The sequence below is a fragment of the Phyllostomus discolor genome, chromosome 2 (assembly GCF_004126475.2).
Source record: "Phyllostomus discolor isolate MPI-MPIP mPhyDis1 chromosome 2, mPhyDis1.pri.v3, whole genome shotgun sequence".
NCBI classification, from domain to species: Eukaryota; Metazoa; Chordata; class Mammalia; order Chiroptera; family Phyllostomidae; genus Phyllostomus; species Phyllostomus discolor.
This window is the reverse complement of record NC_040904.2, coordinates 200,624,449-200,649,501: the sequence shown is the minus strand read 5'-3', so window position 1 is coordinate 200,649,501 and position 25,053 is coordinate 200,624,449. Positions and strand designations below refer to the sequence as shown.

General features: G+C 40.5%; 2 protein-coding genes across 7 annotated transcripts in view; both read right to left on the bottom strand.

Moving 5' to 3' along the window:
* Positions 1-15,177, bottom strand: part of GAS2L3 (growth arrest specific 2 like 3) — a 32,524-nt gene extending 17,347 nt beyond the window's left edge. The window contains exons 1-5 of one of the 3 annotated variants that reach the window (XM_028533148.2): positions 14,977-15,177; positions 3,488-3,665; positions 2,836-2,883; positions 2,273-2,441; positions 746-861 (exon numbers count right to left, since the gene is read on the bottom strand). In XM_028533148.2, coding sequence (XP_028388949.1) covers positions 746-861; positions 2,273-2,441; positions 2,836-2,859 — 309 coding nt within the window. In that variant the 5' untranslated portion in view covers positions 2,860-2,883; positions 3,488-3,665; positions 14,977-15,177. Of the gene's footprint in view, positions 1-745; positions 862-2,272; positions 2,442-2,835; positions 2,884-3,487; positions 3,666-4,003; positions 4,602-14,976 lie in introns of those variants that run through there. The other 2 variants (XM_036019460.1, XM_036019461.1) reach the window with 2 other exon arrangements.
* Positions 15,178-21,176: 5,999 nt separating this feature from the next.
* NR1H4 (nuclear receptor subfamily 1 group H member 4) overlaps positions 21,177-25,053 on the bottom strand; it is a 68,165-nt gene continuing 64,288 nt past the window's right edge. For all 4 annotated transcript variants that reach the window (XM_028532583.2, XM_028532585.2, XM_028532582.2 and 1 more), the window contains 2 exons: positions 23,094-23,207; positions 21,177-21,787 (listed from right to left, as the gene is read on the bottom strand). In XM_028532583.2, the coding sequence (XP_028388384.1) occupies positions 21,549-21,787; positions 23,094-23,207 (353 nt within the window). In that variant the 3' untranslated portion in view covers positions 21,177-21,548. The remainder of the gene's footprint in view (positions 21,788-23,093; positions 23,208-25,053) is intronic.

Sequence of the window (25,053 nt, the reverse complement as noted above, 5' to 3'; positions counted from 1 at the left end):
TGTGAAAACCCATGTTTGATGAAAAGAGAGAAAACCTTATCTACTTCAAATCATAACTTGAGAGTCAACAGAAAAAAACTGGCTAAAAAATTATTATTCAGCCCTGGCTGGTGTGGCTCAGTGGATTGAGCGCGGGCTGGGAACCAAAGTGTCCCAGGTTCGATTCCCAGCCAGAGTACATTCCTGGGTTGCAGGCCAGAACCCCCAGCAACCGCACATTGATGTTTCTCTCTCTCTCTTTCTCTCTATCTCCCTCCCTTCCCTCTCTAAAAATAAATAAAATCTTTAAAAAAATTATTATTCATTTAACCAATATTTATAGAATTTACTCACCAATCCGAAATATGAAGAATGAAAAGATGATACTAGCTACTAACTGTTTACCAGGAGCCACTGCAAGCTCTTTTCTCAATGAACTCTCACAACGACCCAGTATTTCTATTCTCAAGAAGATCTATCTGCTGGATATTTACTATGCACCAGGCAATAACTGAAACACCATCTATAGATTATCTCATTTAATTTTGCTGAATCCTTGCAAATAAATTCTACAGGATAAATGTTAATACCTCCACTTCACAAGTAAAAACAATTTTATAGATTCTCAAAAAGATTAAGTAAATTATCCAAGGTCTTACAGATAGTCGGGGTGGAAGTTTATAATCTTGCAGGGATCATAAGAAATGTACATGAACAAGTCAGTAGGCACCGAGGTAAAAATCACCACTGTCAGGCATCTACTTACCCCTGGGTCTTCAGAGCTGCATGTTTTCACCATGTTTTGAAGAACATCAATCAGCTGGCATAATAGTACTCCATTATCAAGTTCTTCCAATAATCTTTCTGCCTTAACTTCAATACCTAAAAGCACGTTTCAAAGTTAAGATTCATCTAGAAACAGTAAATTCAAACACTATGGTTAAAATTTAATTAAATGTAATTAGATTAGGGCTGACATACTAGACAAATATTAGATCAGACCACAATTATTCACTCCTAGAAGGTACAGTTAAACAGCAGAGAATGTCAAGTTTAAAAATGACAACTGAAACCAAAATATCTGTGACACAGAAGTTCAGGGAAAAAAAATAAAGGAAGTTGACACGTCTTTTATTTCATTTTAAAAAGACCAAAGTGTTCTGTATTTCAATATCGACTATTAAGGTTAAGTTTTGATTCACTGCGCATTACTGCTGCTTACACAAGAAAAAGAATAATTCTCTATAAATAAGATGTGCTCTGATGCAACTTAAAAATTAAAGACAGTAACATAACAAACCCCCAGGGAATACTAACTTTTCACTTCTAAAATTACTTCTATAGAAGCTGTATTAGTTAGTTAATAAACCTTTAAAAATTTTCTAAATCACATGGACGCCAAATATCTTAAGTGAGTGTTTGCTGTTTTTAATTATCTTGGGAAGATAATTAAATACATAAATGAGGCTTATGTATTCCTTTTCACAAAAACCTTGCAATGATACGTGAAATTGTGTATTAAAAGAATTTTTTTCTGCAAAGAAAGTTCATAGCACTTATATTCTTTTTTTTGAATTTTATTAATTTGTTTTTAAGGGGGGGGGGGAAGAAGAGGACACAGAGGGAGAGAAACATTGGTATGAGAGAGAAACATGGATTGGTTGCCTCTCACCAATCGATTGGTGCCCCAACTGGGGACAGAACCTGCAACCCAGGCATCAGCCCTGACAGGGGAACCGATTTCGCTTTGCGGGATGATTCCCACTCTACTGAGCCACCCCTGTCAGGGCACTTATCATACCCTTTAACTGAGTAAAGCAGTATGATACCAGACATGCTCCAACCCCACATTTCCTCCTATGTTTCATATGCCTCTACCTCTCAATGCCTGAGAAAGAATAATCACTTCAATTGCAGCATGAATTCCACTCAGAAATTCATGCCTAATACAAGATTAAGTGGGGAAAATCAGTAAAATATAGATTCCAAAATTAGACCTATATGCTTAAAAGAAGATTTTAACATTTACGGTGAAAATTTTGATTACTCAAAGTTTACTGACCTCTTCTGTTAAACCTCAAACTTCGTGACTATTCAAGCCCTAAGGGTCAGGGTGAAACCAAATCTCTCTCCAACTAGAATATAAGCTTTGTGAGAACAAGGACACTGAATGCTTCATTCACCAGAGTATCCCCCAGCCTCTAGGACAATCACTCCTTGACAAAGAGTAAGGTTCTCAATAAATATTTACTGAATAAGAGAACACAATTTTGAGTATCTTTTCAAGTCTTACCTAACAAACCAGATAACCAGATCGACAGATCTTCTTGCATGGGCAACAAGGTGGCTTTGTGCCTCACGGCTAACCACTCATCGTACTGGTAAACGTCAGCCAGACCCGGCCCGTGTCTGGGGGTCAGAGGGCTCCGAGGACTTAGAGGCAGGTCTTCTCCAAACCATACCTAGAGAAAACACCAACCACATGAATGGATGCGACCTTGTGAAGTCAGCAGAACCCATATCTATATTTAAATGATGCATTACAGACATACATAAATGTATGTAACACATAAATATATAACACAACATATATAAAACTGCAGCAGCTCACAGAAAGTATATAATCTAAAAGCAAACTAGTAGTCAAGATACTTGAGTCACTTTCAATAGTCCATATCTTGCTTGGTAAATGTAAGTGAACCTCTAATTAATGAGTTGATCCTATTATCAAGCCAAGGGGATAAAAATCAGCAAGTTATATTTTTACTTCACTTGTTTTACTTCATTTATTTTACTAATCATTATAACTTTATTATACTAATCTCATAAAAATATTTTTCCAAGAAAAACACTTACTTGAATTGCAGGCTGCATGGTCATCAATTTTGAAATGAAATTACTTTCCTGAAAATAGAACAAAACATTAATATGCAGACAATGGCAGCTTTCCTACTCTCCCAAGCCCTCAAATTACAAGGAAACTGTTTTACTCTACTTGACTGAAAACCTAAAACTTTTTCTTCTCATTAGAATTATTTGACTATATGAGAATTCAATAATTGCTCCCAGCTTCTTCATAAAAGGACTCTTCATCTGAAACAGGAATACCCGAAACACATTTCAATATCTAGTTTCTGGCACCAGTATCAAAGCGATTCTTTTTTTTTCTTCTTCCCTAAGACAGAAAAATAATGCAAGGGAGGAAATGGTGTGCTATGGCTCAAAAGTCCTAGCGCGCTCTCTCTCTCTTTCTCCCTCTCTCTTTTTAATCTAGTAATCTGCCAAAAAAGAAAATGCTGAGTGGTGAGGCTCTCACTAACTATATGAATGCAAGCAAACCAGTTCTTGGAACATCTGGCTTCAAAGTAATTCTTGAAGCTTCTGGTTAGTAAAATAAAATTAACGATAAAACTTAGCCAAGTAAAAGTCTCCCAGAATCTCCCCCATGTAAACATAATGTAAATACATATGTCACAACAACCGATACTAAAAGTCAAGTATCTCTCACCTGATGTTTACATGGAGATCATAAAAGTTCATCTGGACTTTGCATAAACTCACAAGCCATCCATCTGCTTCTTTTGCCAGACAACAAGGTAATAGACATAAATATCAATTTTAACTATGAGACAACATCCAGTGCCTCTCTATAATAACTTTTCATCAGTTATTTTCTCCATGAGGTGCTAAAGACAAAAAAAGAAAGAAAGAGTATAATTTAGCTCCAAAGTACTCTTCTTGAAATCTACAAGACAACCACAACTTTAATTAAGTTAGGTTAATGCAATTGTTTAATGCATTTTCAGAAGGAAACGAAGTGAAGAGTTTAAAAACACTCAGAATAACTAGGCTATATAAAACCTAGGATTTTTAATTGCTTACAGCAGCATTATGTACAAGTTTTTTTTATTGCAAATCACTATTTAAAAATTCTAAGAAAAAAATCTAAAACAGTTGATAAGGCTATAATGCTATCAATTTCCAAGAAAAAGTTATTTTCTCCTCTTAGTTACAGCAGACATACCTCATGCACAGCGGCCAACTACACATACCACCTTCCTTTCAGGAACATTTCTTCTAGTACTGAAGTTGAACTTGAGCTAGACCTAACTGAAAAGTCTAATATTGCATCACATTTTCTTTGCGGGAAAGCAAAGGATAGCAGAATGTCCTTTTTGATATCATTTTCCCTCTCTCTACCATAGCAAAAGGGCAAAGTACAACTGAGCATTACTAATGAGCTTGTTATGCTTCCCACGAGCTAAATCAGTGGGGAATACATTTTCCTTTAGCATAAATAATCCTTTGTCCCCAACAAAGATCCACAGTAAGAAGCTTCCGAGTCCATTTTTTAAAAATGCAGCAAAGAAGTTGCTCCCATTAACATAAAAAGTTCCACATAATCAGACAAGAGCTTTAACAGTTGGAACTTCCAGCCCCAAACAAAAGAAGGCCTAAATTATAAACCATGTGCAAATCAAGAACAGTGACACTTTCACAAAGAAGCTATCGCAAGAATGTTTAGTAGTGGCAATTTTTTATGGAAAATTCAGCAAAATAGGTTTTATGAAAGAAACAAAGAATTTGGGCACAACCTTCAGTCACTTGAACTTTTTTAGCAGAAAGTTTTTGAATCATGCCTCTTGTGTAATGGCAAAAACTACTTTTATGATGACAAAAGGAAAACCACCTGGGTTACCTTTAAAAAGAAATTCTTTAATAAAATACTCAGACAAGTACTCATGTAAGTTATAACATACATTCATACATTGAAAAAACTATCGTGTCCACAAATATATGCTTTTATATAAAAAAAAAAACCTTTACAAACTGATGGGATTTTATCAGTGAATCGTTAATTAATTCCTGAGTACTCATTATGTCCCAGATACTAAGAGCCAGTTATTGATATTTTCTAGTTATTCATTATTCTCTTTATAAACCATGTTTGTGTCTCAGGCACTTAATCCCAAGAGCAGCATCTATTTTGTGCTTGGCCCAGTTCTCATCTTCACCACGGTCACAATTCTTGATTGCTCCTCACTCTTTTTATTACCTGTCTTCCTCTTTCCTATCTTCCCTGAAAGTCTTGATCTCTACTTTCTCCCACAAACCAATCACAAAACTTCCTTTTTGAAGCTACATCATAATTAACAACTTAACGGCTTTCTTTTGTTTCTGTTTTTGTTTCCTTGTCTTTTTGGAGATGCCTCCTGCAAGTTGTTGCCAATTTGAGGAAGTCTTTTCCCTTAGCTGTGAGTGTAAAAAATAACAATAATAAAAGACCTCCCATGTGACCAAGTCCAAACTCCGCCTATTCTTCGACCCTGCTGGGAATCTCTCCCCAGACGTGGAGCACCCACAGACTGCATAAATGAAGACAACTACACTTAATTTTTAAACCTGGGGGAAATTAGAAACACAGAATGTGCTCATCCACCCGGAACTTAAATTGGACTTAGGCCTAACCCACTCATTTTACAAAGTTTCAGTCACGAGGTCCTCAAGATTATTTATGGTAGGTTCTTTGTACCCATTTGACTTCAGATCATGCTGGAGGAAAATGCCAACCCATCGGATCCTTTGTCTCATGGTTGTGGGCTCTGAGACACATTTATGAGCACATTCTTATTCCTCACCCACATTATAGGTATGGTGGGATGACTAGGTCCTGGTACAAATGGGGGGTCATTTTTTTTAATTGGCAAAAAAATAAAAAGCAGACATAAGTTACTTTGGAAAATTAATAACATTAACACCACTGCAACGCATAAATTCAGCACTGAGCCATCAGACTGTTGCTGAGATACATAAGCTGCAAGGGTATGATATATGCCAACGCTGGGAGAGCAGTTACTATAGAGGAGGAGAAAAATGAGACTGGGGAGGAATGCACGGTGCTGGTGCGATTTTATTTCAAGAGAAGTGGTGAGAACACAGGTGTTATGATATGCCTTTCTGAATGTCAAAAACATGTTATCATTTTTTGATGCTTTATTTAGAAAAACAGTTGAAGAAGATAGCCTCCCTGATTTGTTCAGGAAAATAAACAACAACTTTAAATATTTAAATATTTCCCTATGGCCTAGTAGAGAAAATAGAAATGCCATATTCACACCAAACATATTTCATATTTTATGTATATTAAAATAACTCACCATAAAGACACTACTGCAGTCGTAGAAAGCAGCAGAAATATCTGGTGTGAGTTCCACCTATATGACCTTGGGATAATTAACTTCTCTGAGCCTCAGTGTTCTCACTTATAAAATGGGATACCACCTCCTCCTTCATATGGCTGTTGTAATGATCAAATGAGATGATACAAGAAAAGTACCTGCCGCATAGCTAGCACTTCACAAGTGAGTTGTAATGATTCACACTATGATGAGACATAATTATAGTACACGTATTTTAATTTATCAAATTAAGGGGATAAGAAAACAAGGCAAATAATACTCAGAAATCATTAAATGTAATTTGGAAAGCTTCTTTTACTGACATAAAAATAAAGATGGTAACAAATAAAAGTAAAAGCTTTACAATATCCACATCATAATTGGGAGTATAATGAAATATGAATTTGTGACTTGTAACTGTCCTGCTAGAATAAAAGTATCCTGCTAGAATAAAAGTATCCAGCAATTCACGTAACATATGTGTTTCGCTCCATTCAGCCTTCCTCCTCACTGCCCTCCCTCCCTATCAGTTTTGCTCATTTCTGTGGCCCTATCACTATTCAGAATGCATGTTTTTTCATGTGGGGTACATTCACTCATGTATTCAACAAGCATTTACTCACACCTTTTATAAAAGTAGGCATACTGGGAAGAGACACAGCGATACACATATCAGACATGTGACTGCCCTTATGGAGCTAGTAGTGAATACACAAATAAATATGCAATGTTAAGTCACAATCATTGCTTTGAAGGAAAGAACGAAGACAGAAACATCAGGAGCCTACTTTAGACTTAGATTGAGTGGTTAGAAATGATTTTGCTGGAGGAAAAACATGAATCTAAAGAATGGTAGAAATTAGCCAGAGAGAGAAAGAAGGAAGAGTTTTATGCATACAGCATCATTTGTGTAAAGACTCTCGAAAAAGAGTTTGGTGCATGCCAAGAACTAAAAGAGGCCAGTATGGCCGAAGCATGGAGAATATGTGACTCGGGACAGGGTTGAAAAGTTGGACAGTAGTCCCACCACACAAGGCCATGCTGAGGAAACCAGATTTTATTCTAAGTGCCACGGGGAAGCCATGGAAGAGTTTTAACCAAGAGAGAAACAGAATCTAATTCATAGTTTTAAAAGAGCTCTCTCAAGGGTAGAACAAACACAGGAGTGAAATCGTGATGGGTTTAACAGTTAAAAGGGGGAAGAAACTGGAGAAAGGGTGGATGGACATGCGGGGAAAAGAAGCAGGGGAAACGAGGAGAGAAGGAAAAGAGAGGGGCACAAACAGAGAGAGCCAGGGAAACAGAGCACATAGGAAATGAGATGGGCAGAAGCCTGGAAGAGGAGGAGTTAGGAATTCACTGCAGTAGTTCAATGGCAGATGATGGTGACTGAGCTAGAATGCTGGCAGTGTCTCCACTGGAGAGGAGGGGTGGGTTGATCATCTATTTTGGAGTTAGAAGCAAGACCTGATCATGGTTAGAGATGGATGGGTGAAGAACAGGGATGTAAGGGCAGACAGAAGTGTCAAGAACGACTCCCAGGTTTCTGGCTTAAGCAACTGAGCAGACAGTGGTTGCATTTACTGAGAGAATGATGGAGACGGAACAGACTGAAGCAGAGAACACAGCATAGAGAGGTCAAAAGTGCTGTTTTGGCCATGTTTAATTTAAGAAGCCTTTAAAGACACTCAAGGGGAATGTAAGCTGGCAATTAGAAATAATATTCTAGCCCTGGCTGGTGTAGCTCAGTGGATTGAGAGTGGGCTGCAAACCAGGCATCGCAGGTTCGATTCCAAGTCAGGGCACATGCCTAGGTTGCAGGCCATGGCCCCCAGCAACCGCACATGGATGTTCCCCCCTCTTCTCTCCCCCCTTCCCTCTCTAAAAATAAATAAATAAAATCTTTAAAAAATACACATGATCTTTTAAAAAACAAACAAACAAAAAAGAAACAATATTCTAGAGCTAAAGAGGAAGTTCAGGAGACAGAAACTGTCAGCAAATACTTGGGGGGTAAAGCTACTGGAAAGAATCAGATCATCTGAGAAAGAAATGAAGAAAGCAGTGAGTGATAAGGGTCTAAGAACAAGTATGTGAAAATCCAAAATTTAGACATGGGAGAAAGAATCCGCAAAGGGAACAGAGAAGACCAGTTGAAGAGATTCCTCACCTCAGCTAATCGAGGATACAACTTTTATGATTTACCCCTTCCCTGTAGTCCTTCTTAATTGGACTGAATTAATGAGAACTTTAGCTTTTTAAGTCACATAGCATTTCTCCCAATCACTTGCGTTTATAATGTTTTATATTTTGAGTTAGTTCTATTGCTTGCTTGGCCAAGTATATTATAAATTCCTGGCTTGCTACTAGAAAGTTGGTTTTGTTTTTTTGTGTTTTTTTTACGACTTTTTAGAGAGAGGGGAAGGGAAGGAGAGAGAGGGAGAGAAACATCAGTGTGTGGCTGCCTCCTGCACACACCCCACCCTCCCCTCTGCTGGGAGACCTGGCCTGCAACCCAGGCATGTGCCCTGACTGGGAATCGAACTGCAACCCCTTGGTTTGCAGGCTCAATCCACTGAGCTACGCGAGCCAGGGCACTACTGGAAAGCTTTGATAGAAGTACTCAAGGCTAAAGTTTAGGAAACACTGTTGTTAGGAGAAACGTGAGTACCTCTAGGAAAATCTGGGTCGTCTCCCTTCTCCACAGTGTTTTTGCTGTGGAAGAGAGGTGACGGCAAAGCTGAGAAGCAGCCACGCGGGGGACAAGGGTCTGAAGGGAGACCTCTTTTGGTGCTGTTAGTTTTTATTTTTATTTATTATGTAACCTGAATTGATATTTTTTCCTCTCGCCCAACATGTCCAAGGGGAAATATGTAGAGTGGTTACTAGTCAAGGTACCAGCAGTTCAAGTGAGTTGCCTTACATTCCAGAGGAATCACTAAGAAAAATATTACGAAGACCGGTGTAGAGGCAGAGGGTCCAAGTGAACAGGATGGAACGCTGTGCCGAGGGGCAAGGGTTCTGGAGGCAATGCGCTGCTCAGACATTCACGACTGCCCCAGTGAATGGCACATTTTTATTACACTTAAACACCGTTTATGGTAGATAGAATAATGGTCCCCAAAGATGCCTATGCCCTATTCCCCACAACCTGTGAATACGCTACCTTCATGGGCAAAATGCACTACAGATGACTGAGTAAATTGAGAACCTTGAAGTGGGAGATTGTCCTGGCGGGCCCAATGTAACCAAAGGAGTATAAGAGGGAAGCAGAAACGTCCGAGTCAGAGAAGGCGATGGGAGAACAAAAACAGGAAGAGAGGAGGTGACGTTATGATGAAAGGTAGGCAGAGAAAGGGACATGTTTGCACGGTTACACTGCTGGCTTCGAAGAGGGAGGGAGAGCCAAGGAATGCAGGTGCTCTAGAAGCTACAGCAAGGAAAGAAATGGACTCCTCGCTTCTGAGCCCCCAGAAGCAACACTGCATGTCCAGTATCTTTTTTTAGCTCATTCCAGACTTTTTTTTTCCCAAGCGGTAAAATAATAAATTTGTGTCTTTTAAACCGCTAAGTGTGTGGTTATTTGTTCTAGCAGTGAAAGGAAAGTAACATGCTTAAGGGAAGAAAGGAAGATTTGCCCAGAGGGTCAAGACATTTGACCTACCCCAGGGAAAGCATGTGTATCAGCGAGCCCAGCACGTTGAAATGGTAAGAAAAGGGCATCACTTTTATACAGCATGCTCAAAAAAATAAGATGCAAAATGTATAGTGATATGTGTTTGCCATTACCACCATCTTCTCCATCATCACCACTAAATGCTCCTGCCTTTTTATGTATTTAAAATAATTTATATATTCATTCATTCATTTAAATATTTACAAAGGCTCCTGTATTTAGTATCTCAGGAAATGACACCAAGATTCACCAAGTTATCAGGTCTTCCTTGATTCCATCCTCGCTTCCCTCCTCGCTCACACCTCTACCGCCTCATTCTCGGGTCCCTGCCTTACCTCAGCCAAAACAAGCAATGGCCATGTCTTGTTGCTTCTACGTCTAAACTTGTTCTTCAACAGTGATAGCCACTCCTCTATAGTTCAAGCCACCATCATCTTTCTCCAGGTTTACTGAAACAGCCACCCAACTAACTCACCCTTTCCTTCAGCCTTGCAGGCCTCCAACCTTTCTTCCTGTCCTGCAGCCAGTGATCTTTACAAACTCCCACCTGAGGACATGCTTAAAACCCCTAATGGCTCTTTGCTGCCTTTAGGGTAAAGCCCGGGACTTCTTAACAAAGCCAAATAAAGCTTTCCAGGGATCCCTAACAGCCTCATCTCTTGAACCCTACACTCAGAGCTATACTGAACTTCCTCTGAGCTCCATGCTCTCCCATTTCTAGTTCTTTGCACAAGCTGATCCATCCACATAGAACACTCTGTTCTTCCTCTTCTTCCAGACTCACTCCTACCTATCCTTCAGACTGAATTTCTCTAAAATTGAGCCCCATGGACCCACTCTTCAATTTAGGTTATATAGCAAGACATGCTTCAATTTTACTGTACTCCATACTTTTTAAAATAAGGTCCTTGAGGGAGTAACAGTCTCCATTTCTTCTACTTCTATGTAGAAACCAGTGCTAAAATTAGTGCTGGAATTACTCCTAAGTGAAATAAATGTTGCATTCATTACTAAAAGGAATATGAAACAATAATGAAATAAATCTGTGGTGTATCCATTTAAACAGAAAGGCAGCTTCCAAAGCCAAATGAAAACTTTTAAGAAAAAGAACTAAGATTCTTACAGTTTAATAAAACATCACATATTAGTTGCAAAATATAAAAAACTGTTCAATTGTTGGGAGTCTTAGCTTTTTTATTTGAGATTTTCTTCTTTCAATAGCTGGCAGAGATTCAACCTGATAACTTAATTTTATATGAAACAGATTAATTTGTCATAAAATTTTGAGTGACACAAAAATTTAAAAGAACTTAAAATCAGTTTGCCTTTATATATGACAGACTAAAAGACTCTATGAAAAATATACACACAGAGACACTAATATAAAGAAATGTAGCCCTGGCCGGGTAGCTCAGTGGTTTGGGGCCTCATCAGATAAACCAAGGTTGCAGGTTCAATCCCAGTCAGGGCACATAAAAGCAATCAGTGAATACATGAGAAGTGGAACAACAAAAATCAATGTCTGTCTGTCTGTTTGCCTCTCTCTCTCTCTCTCTCTCTCTCAAAAAATGAATAAAAAGAAATGTAGAGCCAAAGCAGCCCCGCCTAGTCTCTCTCCTGTGGCTTCTCCCATCCTAGGTCCTTCCTTGTTTCACTGTCCCCAGCTCTAATAAAGGTACTCTCAAAATAAAAATTTTTAAAAATGTAAAAATAACTTTAAGTGTCTGTTAGCAGGAAACTGCCCAAATAACTTATGGGACACTTATACAGTGGATTTTGTTAGCCACTTCAAACAATATATGACAGAGCTGCATCTGCTGATCTGAAAAAATGTCTATTATACCTTATGCAACCAAACATATAGTTATATTACTTAGATCACAATGTTTTCTGGAGTGTGTGTGTGTAAAAAACTTCTGAACACAGCTAAATTATTTTTCAACAGCCAATTTTATTTTTGGAATAAAAAATATTAACAAGTCAGCCATCAAGGGAAAACAAAAGTCACTATGTTTAAAACTACATAAAGTGAGCCGTTCACCATAGCTAATACTATACTTTCTCACAGAAAAGTTTATGTTCTGGGACAGTAGGCAGAAGTCTCTATCAGTCAGCACTCCAGCATTATCTAGCATGTCATGGTCATAATACTGTAAATGCCTAGGATACTTTTTAGCATCAAAGACGAAATTAAACTTAGTATATATGCTACATTTTATTACATTCTAATTCTTTTGGAAAGTAGTAATCCATTTAGGAAATCCATGGTAACTTTTTGTTAAAACAGCCTACTCTGTAACAATGTAATAATATAAAAAAGCTTTTGAGTTTTTAGGAGAAACACTAAAGAAATACAATTATTATTATTGCCTATATCTTGTAAACATTACTTCTGAGGCATTTTCTATGGCAGTTACATTTCAATTAACAATAGGGGAGCTCAAAATGAGAAAACTGACAGCAGACTCAAGTCTCCTATTTTCTCAAATCCTATTGTGCCTCACATGGCTCATTACGTATGGAGAGGCATACGTGATACCAAAGTATAGATAGCAAGAATAGGAAGTAAAACAAGCACACAGACATACACACAGACACGCTACTTTACAAAAGTGAAATATCATGATACATAATAACCTTAATCCCTTACTTTCCTCATCAACAGCTGGCTGGAAAACAATTATTGAATTAGCTGAACCTCCTTCTCTTCAGACTTAAATTAAGATTTACAGAAAAAAGTGATGGCATGGATGGTACTGGAGACTATTGTGTTAAGTGAAATAATCCAGTCTGTTAAAAAACAAATACCATGTGATTTCACTTATAAGAGGAATCTAATGAACAAAATGAACTAATGAGCAAAACAGAACCAGAGACATGGAAACAAGAGAATAGTCTGACAGCTGCCAGAGGGAAGGGGTGGTTTGGGGGGCAATGGTGGGAGGAAGGGGAAGGGAGTAGTCAAAGAACATGTATGAATGACCCATGGACATGGACAATGGTGTGGGGACCAACTGTGGTAGGGGGTGGGGGGACAAAGGATGGCAAAGGGGGGAAAACTGGGACAACTGTAATAGGATAAAGAAGAATAAAAGAAAGACTTACAGGAAAAAAATATACTATTAGAGTGCTGTTCAGTAAAAGTATAGGGAATAAGCAAAAACTAATGTTTCTCCAAAAATATGAATTAGGAAACATTTCTGAACTGACCAATTCTCCAAACACCATTGGACTCATTTAGTTTTTTAGTAATAGCATGTATATTGTTGACATTCTCTCTTTTCACATACTATGATCCACAATCACAAGTTATTTCTAATTTTTTTAATTAATGACATATCAAAATAAACCCATACTCACAGAAGAAATGAACCTGGGCCCTACAAACAACTCCGGGCAGAGGAGTCGCTTAATGCTGGGAAAATAAATGCAAGGGCAGCGCGATACAAAAAAGAAGCTGGACATTGGAATGCGACAGTCTGGACTGAATGCTGATGGACCTCAGTGGGCTATGACCTTTAAACTCTGAGTGTCAGTTTACTCATCCACAACACGGAGATAACACCAACTTCAGGGCAGGATTCCTCAGAGGTTTAACAATAGTATAAATAAAGCACAAAGAACACAGTACCTGGCACATTCTAAGTAGTAATGTATTTGATAACTAAGAACGTTTAGTACCAGCCAGATGGTACTTTAAGAGCCTTGCAGGTGTTAATCAGTGAATGATAACCATCACTGCCTCTCCGCCAAACTAAACAGCACAGACATAATAGCTGTGTGTCAGGCACTGTACTAAACTAGTTATATGGATTATTTTATTTAATCCTCACAACAACCCTTGCATCAGTAAGGTAGGAACTCTTAATTAACCTTCTTTTACAGCGCAGGAAATGTAGGCTTGCAAAGATTAAACAACTTGCCTAAATTCACACACATAGTAAAGTCTGGTTTCAGAGCCCACACGCAACTCTGATACACGAGAGAGAAATTACTTTTCACTCAGTAACCTCAAAATAGCAAAGACACCTACAATTCATTGCGCAATTTTTAATGAGTTCCTAAAACAGATCACACACAACACGAACCAGTTTCTACACCCAAGTTTCCCCCTTTTTCGTTTAAATCCATTCCAATCTCCTCCCAGAGGGAATCTCAGCTGGCAAGAATTCCAATTCCTAATCATTTAAGTGTCATGAGACGTGATCAGAGAGCGTGCAGTTCACAAACCACTTAACTCGAGGCAGAAGTTATCATCAGCGCTCTCCACACAAACGAAGCAAAACCCGAACTGACCTGGACGGGGCCTGCAAACACCATCTCTTCACTTAGTAGCGACTCAACCAGCTTCTCCACCATACACGTGCCCCGAGCACTGTAAATCCACACGATTCAACCCCTGGGTTTGAAAGGGTTAGGTAGGAACCAGGACTGACCGCATGGGCAAGCAGGCCCTCCTACACTTTCCTCCGGTTTACACGCAATCTACAAGCACCCCCAACCCACGCAGCTCTGCGGCCCGAGGGGCGTGAGTAAGAAAGCACCGCGCGGATCCCCTAGTTCCGTCCATCTCAGCGATCTGGGCCTTGCAAGGAGTGGAGAGGGCAAATAGGGAAGAGAGTGTAGGGGAAATGACTGCGTCGCTCTCTTTCCAAGGTCTGTGACTTCATCAACTCTTCCCGACGGTGACGCGGGGCAATCAAGTGATCCTAAATTTCCTAAGTGCTCGCGTAGGTGGGTGCCCCGGGAGACCCTAAGCTAGCTTCAGGCTCTGATCCCTGCTTAGATGCTGAAGCTAGAGTGGTGGCGGCCGCAGACGTCTTCCCCAGACCAGCGCGCAACCACCTGCCGTAAGCCACCCCTGCACACCTGTTGCCCCTCGCACCACACCAGAGTGGGCAGCTGACAGCAGACCCCACGTCTCCTTGACGGCCCCAGGAACCAATCAGAGCACGCGACTCCCGCAGCGGGCCAATCACGGAGCGTCTTGGATCCCGAAGCTTAGGGTCCCAACCTCCCGCCTCCTCGACTGACTCCTCGGAGCGTGGGGAGTTCCTCGAACCCGAAGGCTGAAGCGCCGCAAGCCGGAGAAGGCGAACAGAAGTTCGCGAGGATAAGAGAAAGCAGACAGGGAATACTCACCAGCGCAGATGCAGAAGGGTCACTTCACCCTGGAGGGCGACATCGCGACTCAATCTGTGCAGAGCCGCAACGCCCCTGACCAACCGCCGCCGCCAGAGCCTTACTGTTTGCCGCGAATCGCCACCGCCTGTTTCGAAGGGACCAATCGGAGGGCGGGAAGGGGGCGTGGCTGGAGGCCCCGCCCCCGCGTCTCCCGGGGAGCACGAGACTGGCGCGAGTGTCTCAGTCAGCCCCGGGGCGCCCCTCCTGGCTTCACGAGTTCAGCGTGCACGCCAATCTCGGTCACTGAGCACGTCTGGCCCTCTAGCCCCTCGGCTACAGCAACATCCCCTTCTACTAGTCCCGATAGGCAGGAAAGTTGGACCAGCCTTTCATCTTGGAATGTGGCCCGGTGGAGTGTAAGGGCGTTGTCCTGAGTTTCCTTCTGATCAGTTAAGAGTCCCTCCCAGCCTTAAATCCACTGCCGATCCGGGCTGTACTGAAGGCGCCTTCTTTCGCGGAGGCAGTCGCCTAGCAGGAATGGGAATCCTACGCAGAAAACTTTCAGCGCGAGGCCCCTCTTCTCATGAGGGGGTCAGGGTGACAGAGGAAGGAAGGGAATCCTGTAACTTCAGGCCATAACCAAAGTCAAAAAGGGGATGTTGGCACTTCCTTAAGAAAACACAAGAACTAGGGGAGAAAAATTAACCTCAACACAGTGAGCAGCCCGGCACCAAGGAGTAGACAAGAGTCACACACACAACTATGCTATTCACTCAGCCTTTATTAAATGCAGGCTCGCTCTAAGTGGAACATCAACATACCTTGATGTCCTACTCACACTCTAACAACCTAAGAGAAACATACCACACACAGAGCAATCAATGGGGAATAACGAAGCCCAGTCGCAGAGTCTCAGTCTGCAGGTCCAGGAGGCAGCACGGTGGACGAGGGAGTTGTCAGTGTCTTGCAGGGAAGGATCTCCGGAGCCAGGTGGGCAGCAGGGCAGACAAAGTCCTCAGTCCGGCAGGGCAGAGCCTCGGGCGGCCGATGCCAAGGGAGATCAGCGTGGCGTGCAGCAGCACTCTGGGGTGTGGCGCTCGGTCGTCTCAGCAGTGGTCTGGAGCCTTCCTCAGTTATACCTTGAAAGTGGTAGACTCCAGCCTTCTGGGTCTTTTTGATAAGTGTCTTGGCAGCCCTGATGCCCAGTAGGGAATTTGCCCAGGAGCCTATCTATGGGCGGCCCCACTCTGCAGACACGGCCACTCTGACCACGAGCGCGGATATCTTAGTGTGTCTCCTTGCCAGATGTGTTTACTCTGACTTAGGTAGTTTTCTCTTGAACCGAAGTGTCAGGGCTGACTGACAGACATTTTAGTTAACATACGTGACTCCACTTTGTTTTATATACTTTATGCTATCTTAAGTGGACCTATGCCATTTTATTCATCCTGTTCTCCACAGGTTGACATAAAGCAGAGACTGGGTTTAAATGGAACAAGAGATGGGTCTGTAATAACTGTAAATGTGGCATGTTAATTGAAAAAAAATCAATGACCAAAAACCTGGAGTTCCAGGCCCTTTTGCTCTTGTTAGTTTAGGTTTCTCAGATTAAGTCACCTCTGTAGGACTACGTTTCCCTGTGTACAAAGTGTGGAGATTGACCTGGAATGATTCATACTCTCTCTCTTGCACATGCGTGCACATTTACTCCTTTACTCACCCACCAAAAGCAAACAGGGAGTACTATTGCTGGTGGAAGAGACTAAAATGAAGAAGACAGTCCTGCCCTCAAAGCGCCCTGCAGCCTGGTAAAGCCCCAATCAATGGAAGTCTGTGGAGGTCTGTGCAAGATGGAACCCCCCTAATGGTCTTGGACAGGGATGGTCAGAGGTTTGAAAGAAATTGAATTTTGAAGGATGAATTCAAATCTGCCAAGAGGAAGGATAATTGGGAGTAGGAGGTGCTTTCCAGGCATAGAAAACAACAAGGTTCCAGAGATGGGAGAGTGCCTGGGATAATCAGGGCATAGCAGGTATGAATGAATGACTGAAGTCTGGAGATCAGGAGGTAGATGAGGCTGAAGAGGAAGGCACAGATGAAAGTCCTGGTAGGTGCCAAGGACTTTAGATTCTTTCTTCTAGGCAGTTGGAATTGATTATTAGGAGGAAATGGTATGATTAAGTTTGTTTTAGAAAAAAATTATTTTCAAGGATTTTGAAGAAAGGAATAAGACTGGCAGCAATTTAAAAAAGAAAAGATGGCACTGTGGCTGGTGTGGCTCAGTAGATTGAGTGCTGGCCTGAGAACCAAAGGTTTTTTGATTTGGTTCCCAGTCAGGGTACATCCTGGGTTGTAGGCCAGGTCCCCAGTAGCGGGTGTGTGAGAGGCAACCACACATCGAGTTTTCTCTCCCTTTTTTCTCCCTCCGTTTCCCTCTCTCTAAAAATAAATAAATAAAATCTTTAAAAACAAAACAAAAAATAGATGACATTTATCTGAACTAGCTCAGAAGGGATGGTGAGGAAGAAGTGTCAAGATACCTAAGAGGCTGATGTATCTGGACTCGGTTATCATGTGACACTGATACCCATCTAAGGAATGCAGGAGAAACAACTCTGGGGAAAGAACAATGTGCTTTGGTTTGGGATGTGTTCAGTTTGACGTATGAGAGGAACATGTAGGCAGAGGTGTTCAGAAAATATTTGGGAAGTTAGGTCTGAAGGTGATTAAATTGGTTTGTGCAAGAGATACAGATTTGAGAAATCAATTCAATGAGTGCTATTGAGCACTCGCTCTTTGCCAGGCTATACCCTAAGCACAGGGTCCTGCTCCCGCAGAGCATATCTGCTTTGGGGGGTGGGCAAAGATGGACATCAAAAAGTTAACATGTAAGTGGTAACTGAGCCTGGTGCCCAACAGCCCCTCCCAGAACACTTTATGGCCCATGACTGCAATGGATTGATTTTCACAGGACCTGCTGTTCAAATCAGCCTATGTTTTATAGTGTTTCTACTTAAAACTAGAGGCAACTGTCATACCCCTTCATTTAGCAAAATGTCCAGTGGCTTTGTAGTTTTAAATCGGATTTGTTGAGCCCTACTATTGAAATATGTATACTTCTCTGGAGAACCTTAAAAATAAATTGTGTTATATAGATCTTGTTCGATGAGTCATTAGTTAATAGTTTTTATTTTTTCTTACATGCATACAATATGCCTAAACATTTGAGTACCTCTTGTTAAAAATTCCTATATGAGGTATATTCAGAAATGTTCTCTCTTTCTCTCTCTCTTTCTCACACACACACACACACACACACACACCACTTAATAATTCTAACCATTTATTGAAACTTTGGTAGCAGGGTGTTTTATGGTTGCTTACATTTTATTTTCATTGTCTCTTTGGCTTGTCCTGGTAATTTCTCTTCCTTATACAGGTATAAGACAGATTGTGGAAAAGTGAATCCACAGCCAGCCTGTGGAAATGGCTTCTCATCTCTAAGGCCACATTCTTCACTGGTGAAATGTGGGGATTCTCTTCTAGATTCTTTGATTCTTGTTGTTTCCCCCTTCCACATAAACACGAAAATAGTTGTCCTCCTTTCCCAACCTTGCTTTTACATGAATCGTCAGTTAGTGCCCCACTTGATAAGTGCACTGATCATCTTACCTACCTTTAACACTGCAATTAGTAATTGAGGGTTCCACCTAATGAGCTGCAATCTACTTTCATGTGTAGATTTCCTAATTGGTGGTTGGGTTAATAGTCACATTTTAGAGAATCTTGCTTTACTTGAAATCGACATGATTGCAACATGCAGTGCAAGCCCCATTCATTTGCTTTCATCAGATGACAGGGTCTATTAGTTCTGTCTTTCCCAGCCCTGTGAAGATATGCCCCACTTTAATGAGTATTGAGCTTAGAAATCTAAATTTTGAGTTATTACGTTAGGAATAATCAATCATCTCACTAAGCATCTTTACAGAACACAGAAGAGACTCTCTCATGTACCCCTTGTATACTGAGATACGTTTTGGCTCTTTCACAGCTCCACAGGAATGCTCCATTGCTTTAAATACACCATAGCTGAAGGGTTTTTACTTTTGCTTTTGGTTTCCTAGTTGCTTTGTCCTGCATTGTTGTGGTTGCTGCTATTGATTTTAATGCCTTTGTATTATTGAGTCAATCTCAATATTTCTTCGGGTGATATACTAGATGAAATTTTGGGTCAACAGAAATCTTGATGCATTCACAATTAATTAAATGACTCATTCGGCAGATAATCTATTGAAAGCCAACTTCATTAAAACCAATACTAAGTTCTATCTTGGAGGACTGTTACCAATTTACATGAAGAAAATAACATATAAGTAATTCAATGATATAAAATGTTATGATAATCATTGTTATTAATACTAAAATATTAACTATATGATGGGTTGAATAGTGTCCCCTCTAAAATTTATGTCTGCCTGGAACCTCAGAATGTGACCTTGGGAAATAAGATCTTTGCAGGTATAATTAAGGTTAAGGGTTGACATGAGATCATATTGGACAAGGGTAGGCCCTAAATCCATTGAGACTGCCCCTATAAGAGATAAGATTTTTTTTAGTTCTATATGAAGGGAAAAGTTCTCAATTTCACATACAAAAAAAGAAAATAATCGGCTCATGTAATTAAAATCCCTTGATAGAATTCTCTAGTTTTAGGTAAAGCTTAATCTAAGATTTCAAATAATGTAACCTGAATCCAGTCTCAAATGGCTCTGCTGTTTAACTTGGCTTTATACTCAGATTTCCTCTGGTTACAAGATGGCTTCCAGCAGTTCAAGTTCCACATTCTCCTGGTTCAAGTACAACCAAAAGGAAAAAAGGAACTGTCTAGTCAGGCTCAAGTCAGAAAACGCGAACCAGTCTACAGCCGTACCACCCTGAACACGCCCAGTCTTGTCTGATCTCGGAAGCTAAGCAGGGTTGGGCCTGGTTAGTACTTGGATGGGAGAAAACATGAACCACTGTAGGTGCTTCAGAAAGAAGAAATGTAACACAGGAACCTGGTTTCATAGGAGAAGAAAGAACAAAGACAATAAACAGGAGCAGATGAGACAACCCAGAGATGAGCAACCCTAGGAAGCCACTGCACTTTCAGGGCTTGGAAGTTCAAAAGAGGAATCCAGAAGCCTGGGCCTTCAACAATAGGGTAGGGTTTGCCCAAGAAGGGATTCAATCATTACTAGAGATGCCATGTGAGGCAGAGAGCAAGGGGGAAATACCCTGAATTTTCCCTTTCTGTCCTTCCATTGATTTAACTTAGCCACAGCTAGCTGACAGGGGAACCTATAAAATGCATCTCCCAACCCCCGATACGAGCCGAGGTCATTTCTGTGTCTCAGTCATCTTTGTATTCTCCCGTGGTGTTCAGCAAAACAATCTTGTACTTTTAGTGGGGATTCAAGTCTCTGTTGTTGGAGCAGATGGAATCCAACTGATGCAGCCCCAACTCACCCTCTTTTCCACTGACTAGCTAATTTGAGGACTTCAGGGTTGCCCCAGTATTTTAATACAAAAAAAAAAAGAATACTCTTTGCTTGCTAAGCAAGCTCCATTTTGGCTGACTTCAGGAGAAAGGGAGATAAAAGCCCATTACTTACAGAAGGTGTTTTATTGTATTCACCAAAGGATAATGGGGAGAAGAATGCAACAGTATAACAATGAAGGAAGGAAATGAACTAATTCCTGCTTTGGAGTAAGTATACAACAGCTGTGCACCTGGCTAATGGAGTGTTTTCCAAAAGTAAAGCAAAACAAAACAAAAAATGATTAATTATATGCACTAAGTCAACAGTGAGCACTTTTCAGAGAGAGGAGGAAATGCCCCATCACTGGAGTTATTTGCATCCTCTGAATTTGTAAATGCTGCCTCAGGACGATGACTATGGGAAGTATTCCTCCTAAAAATGTAACTAATATGCATGGGCATATTTTATGTGACAATCATTAATTTTTCCATACGCTATTCTCTTTGGACATCAAAGAAAATTAAGTGATCAGAGCGTTACTACAGGTGAATGAATGTTCACTGGGGCTTCTCCAGGGATGAAAAATGTACCATTTGTGTTGTGAGAGTTTATCTTTTTATAAATTATCCCCTCAGGCTCAATAGGGTGTCATTTGTTTGTATATTCTTTCAAATCCTGTTCCCAAATGAAAGCTTGTTGCCATTATGTTCAGTTTATTGCCAAAAGTACACACAACTGTTTATTAAAATATATGCAATGAGGGAAGATGAAGAACGAAATGAGATTTTCCCTATTTCAACATAAAGAATTGAAGTAATCATCAATTTTATTAGGCGAACAGGGCACGCCAATTAGAATAAAAGATTCCCTGAAGCCGTGTCAAATACAAAGTAGAGAAAGTAATACTACCTAGCCCCCTATTTACAGTTGTGGAAGTTATATAATTACTGCATAAATACTCATCAAAATTCTGGTGCGAAACCAGGTACAAATGAAATAAGGCAAAGTTACACATCAGACTGATAACAGGCGGAAAACGGAGAAGCAGCCCCGCCCCTGCGGCGCGCATCACTGAACGTCCCAGATTTCGCAGAGCAGAGGGGTGAACTTGTGGTCGTTGACCCGCCACGACATCAGCATCTCCGCGTGGTGATGATTGAACGTCCGCAACTCAGTCAGGCGGCCCAGGAGGCAGGCGAAGTGCTGAGGGTTTTCCGGCTGGTGGATCTTGCACAACTTCTGCAGCACATCGAGCAGAGGTTCCTGCAGCTTCTCTACTGCCTCTCTGTCCTTTATGTATTGCCTGTCTGTTTTGAAGTTGAAGATAAAACCACAAAATTAAAAAGTTGAATGTTCAGCATAAGTACATAGTATTGTTACCCTTTTCTGAAGTAGAACTTACACCTGTTGTACATTTGAAATGTACACATGAAGTGTTCAACTGGATGAATTTTTACACATGCATTTAATCACAACCAGGTCATTTAATCACACTCACTTAATCACGACTAGATCAAGATTTACTGCCCTCAGAGGCCTCCCTAAATACCTTTTCTGATCAATGCCCCCAAAGTAACCTGCATGGTGAATATAAGGATCATTTCTGGTGGCATATCCCAGGACCAGGATTGCTGGGTCACAGGGTTTATGCATGTATAAATTGAGCAGGTAATGCCAACATGTTTTCCTTCTTTTTAATTATAATTTTTTATGGTAAAACAACTAGCTTCTGACTTAATACCATGTATAAAATGGTTTAAGGCCACAAATTATGAATGTGGCATCACTTAAACCCAAATAAGTAAGCAAAAACCAGAAAAATATATGTACAAAGGTATTCACTTCAATATTGTTTAAAACAACAGAAAATTGGAAATATTCTGAATATCCAAACATATGGTGAAAATTAAGTAAATGACTGGTTATCAATGCAATGGAATATGATACATGCCTGACAATAAACTTTTACCAATATAATTTTTAATGACATGGGTAAAGACTTTTAAATAAAAGTACACTTTTTTAAAAAAAGACAGCATGTTTTATATTATGCTAAAATGTTTATCACAATAAATTTAATTAAAATTATAATAAATAAATACAAAGCTGTAAAAAAATGTATATATATAACTTCATTTAGGTCCCTGCCCATATCCGGAGAAAAGCCTTCCCTGACCACTAATTAAAGTAATACTCGACTGCCACTTTCTTCTCTTATATTCTCATCTCTAGCATTCACCACCTCCATGATTACCACAAATTATTTTTGTTTCTTCACTTACTGTCGTCTTTACCCTACTAGAGTGTGGAGAGCTTCGTGCAGCTGTGTTCCTGCCTGTTTCTTTACCGCATGTCCCCCAGTGTCTAGAACCATGGTTAGTGCACAGTCGGTGTTAAAAGTGCATTTACTGAATGGACGTGAGGTTTCAAAAACAGGTTGAAGAAAAAAACACTGATGTGTAACCATGACTCAGTGTGAAGCCGTGAGGGTATAGACATTTTACTTTTTTATGATTCTGTGTTTTCCTGATTTTCTTTCATAAACATTATTATGATTATGTTGAAAAAAAAAAAAGCAACAGCATGTAAATAAAAATCTCACATTGAAATTACCTGGAGAGAGGATAACGATTGCTGTAAGCAGAGCATACTCTTCTTGAGTCATTTTTAATTCTGCCACACTTTTATAAAAGCTAAACATCGGTGTTATATACTCATCAGAGATACCTGTGAGGGAATTTAAAAATTGCAGAGGTAAAGTTGTTGAAGAACTGAGAAGTGTAAAATTACAAACACGTCTCACACGCACACACACATGTTAATATTTGCGCCCATACGCACCCATTTAAACAATACTATATATTCCATGTTCCAGCCAAAGGCAGGGCACAGAAGGTCAGATTAACAAAATCCTCAAAATACAACTAAATCAATGATCTGTATGTCTTTCATTTTGACAGCGCCTTTGTTTTAGTCACTTCTATCTGACAATAAATGACAATGTTCCTGAACTGCCAGAAGAATCTTCCAACTTCACCATTTTCTACATGGGATTTGTTCATCTTTTATATATTAATATCTCTAATTAGGGCATAGATAGCATTTTACACCCCCCACCTCCCGCAAATTATTGTTCTTCAGCCCAGAAGTATGAACAGCTCCACTTAATAATGGGTAGAGTTCTTATCAGAGTTCTCATCTCTCTCTGAAGTACCAAACCTGTTTATCCATCGCCTACTAGGCTCCGGTACTTGGCTGCTCTCTTCAAACTCAACATGTCAAAAATTAAAGACACCGCGCACGGAACTAAACTCGTCATCTTTCTCCAAGTCCACCTCATTCCTAGCGTTCACGTGATTGGTATTCCCACCCACCCAACTGCCCCCTCCTGAAAACAGAGATTCAGCCTCCCTCTCATCACTCGGCCAGGTGCTGACTCCTGTGATTAGACCTGCTACCTCTCACTTAGGGGCTCCCTTTCCTCTCCACTACCCCTGGAATTAACTTAGTTTAAGTCTCAATTCTTTTCATCTGGAATACTGCAACGGCCTCCTCATTGGTCTTCCTGTCTTCAGTTTAGTCCCCTTCCACCCATCCCGGAACTACCTTTCTATATAATTCAAATCCCACCCCGACTTGCCACTTCCTACAAACCTTCTAAGACTCTCCATGGCTTTGCATAACCATTCTTCCTTTTTACATAGGAAACTCCAGGACCTGGCCCTGCCTATCCCACCACCCACTGCTCACCCACATGATAATCTAGGAGATCACAATTATTGAGTAGTAGTTATATATTGGGCAACGTTTCAAATACTCCTCATGGCATAGCTCACTTAATGTTTCTAACACCCCATGAGATAGGTACAGAGAGGTTATATAGTTTGTCGAAGGACACATACCTGGTGAGGGGTGGAACTAGAGTTCAAACCAAAGCTAGCAGGCTCCGGAGTCCTGGCATTTATTTGTGACTAAGCTGCTCTACCTGTCCATCATATCACAGAGCCCTTAGTCCAGCTGTGTTCAGCCACTGCAGTCCCTACATGATGCACACTGCCCCTTTCTGTACCTGTGGTTCTCTCCAATTGGAATACCCTCCTTCTTTCTTTATCTAACTTACTCCACTTTGTAAATGAAGACTCCTTTGTGTCACTTCCTCCACTCATTCAACAAATACTAGTTTGGTGCCTGTGCTGAGCACGGATCCACTCCAAAAGAGCTTTGACTGGGAAATGTGGAGAAAAAGAAAGCCTATGATGCGACCTAGGGGTGGATTAAGGTGACCCCAAGTTCCCAGGACTGGGCCAGACTAGACTGCTCTATTCCATCCGTAGCCAGACCTAGAGCCATAGAGCTTTGGCGAGTCAAACCAGGATAAAATTGGATTCCAGATTCTAGAAGGTCTAAGTATCATCTAATATTACATTTCACAGAATCAGAAAGTCTAAATCCTCACCTTTATTTCTTTATTTTAATTGTTTCCTTTTTATTGAATTTATTGGGGTAACACTAGTTAACAAAATTATACAGGTTTCAGGTGCACAATTCCACAACACATCATCTGTATATTGTA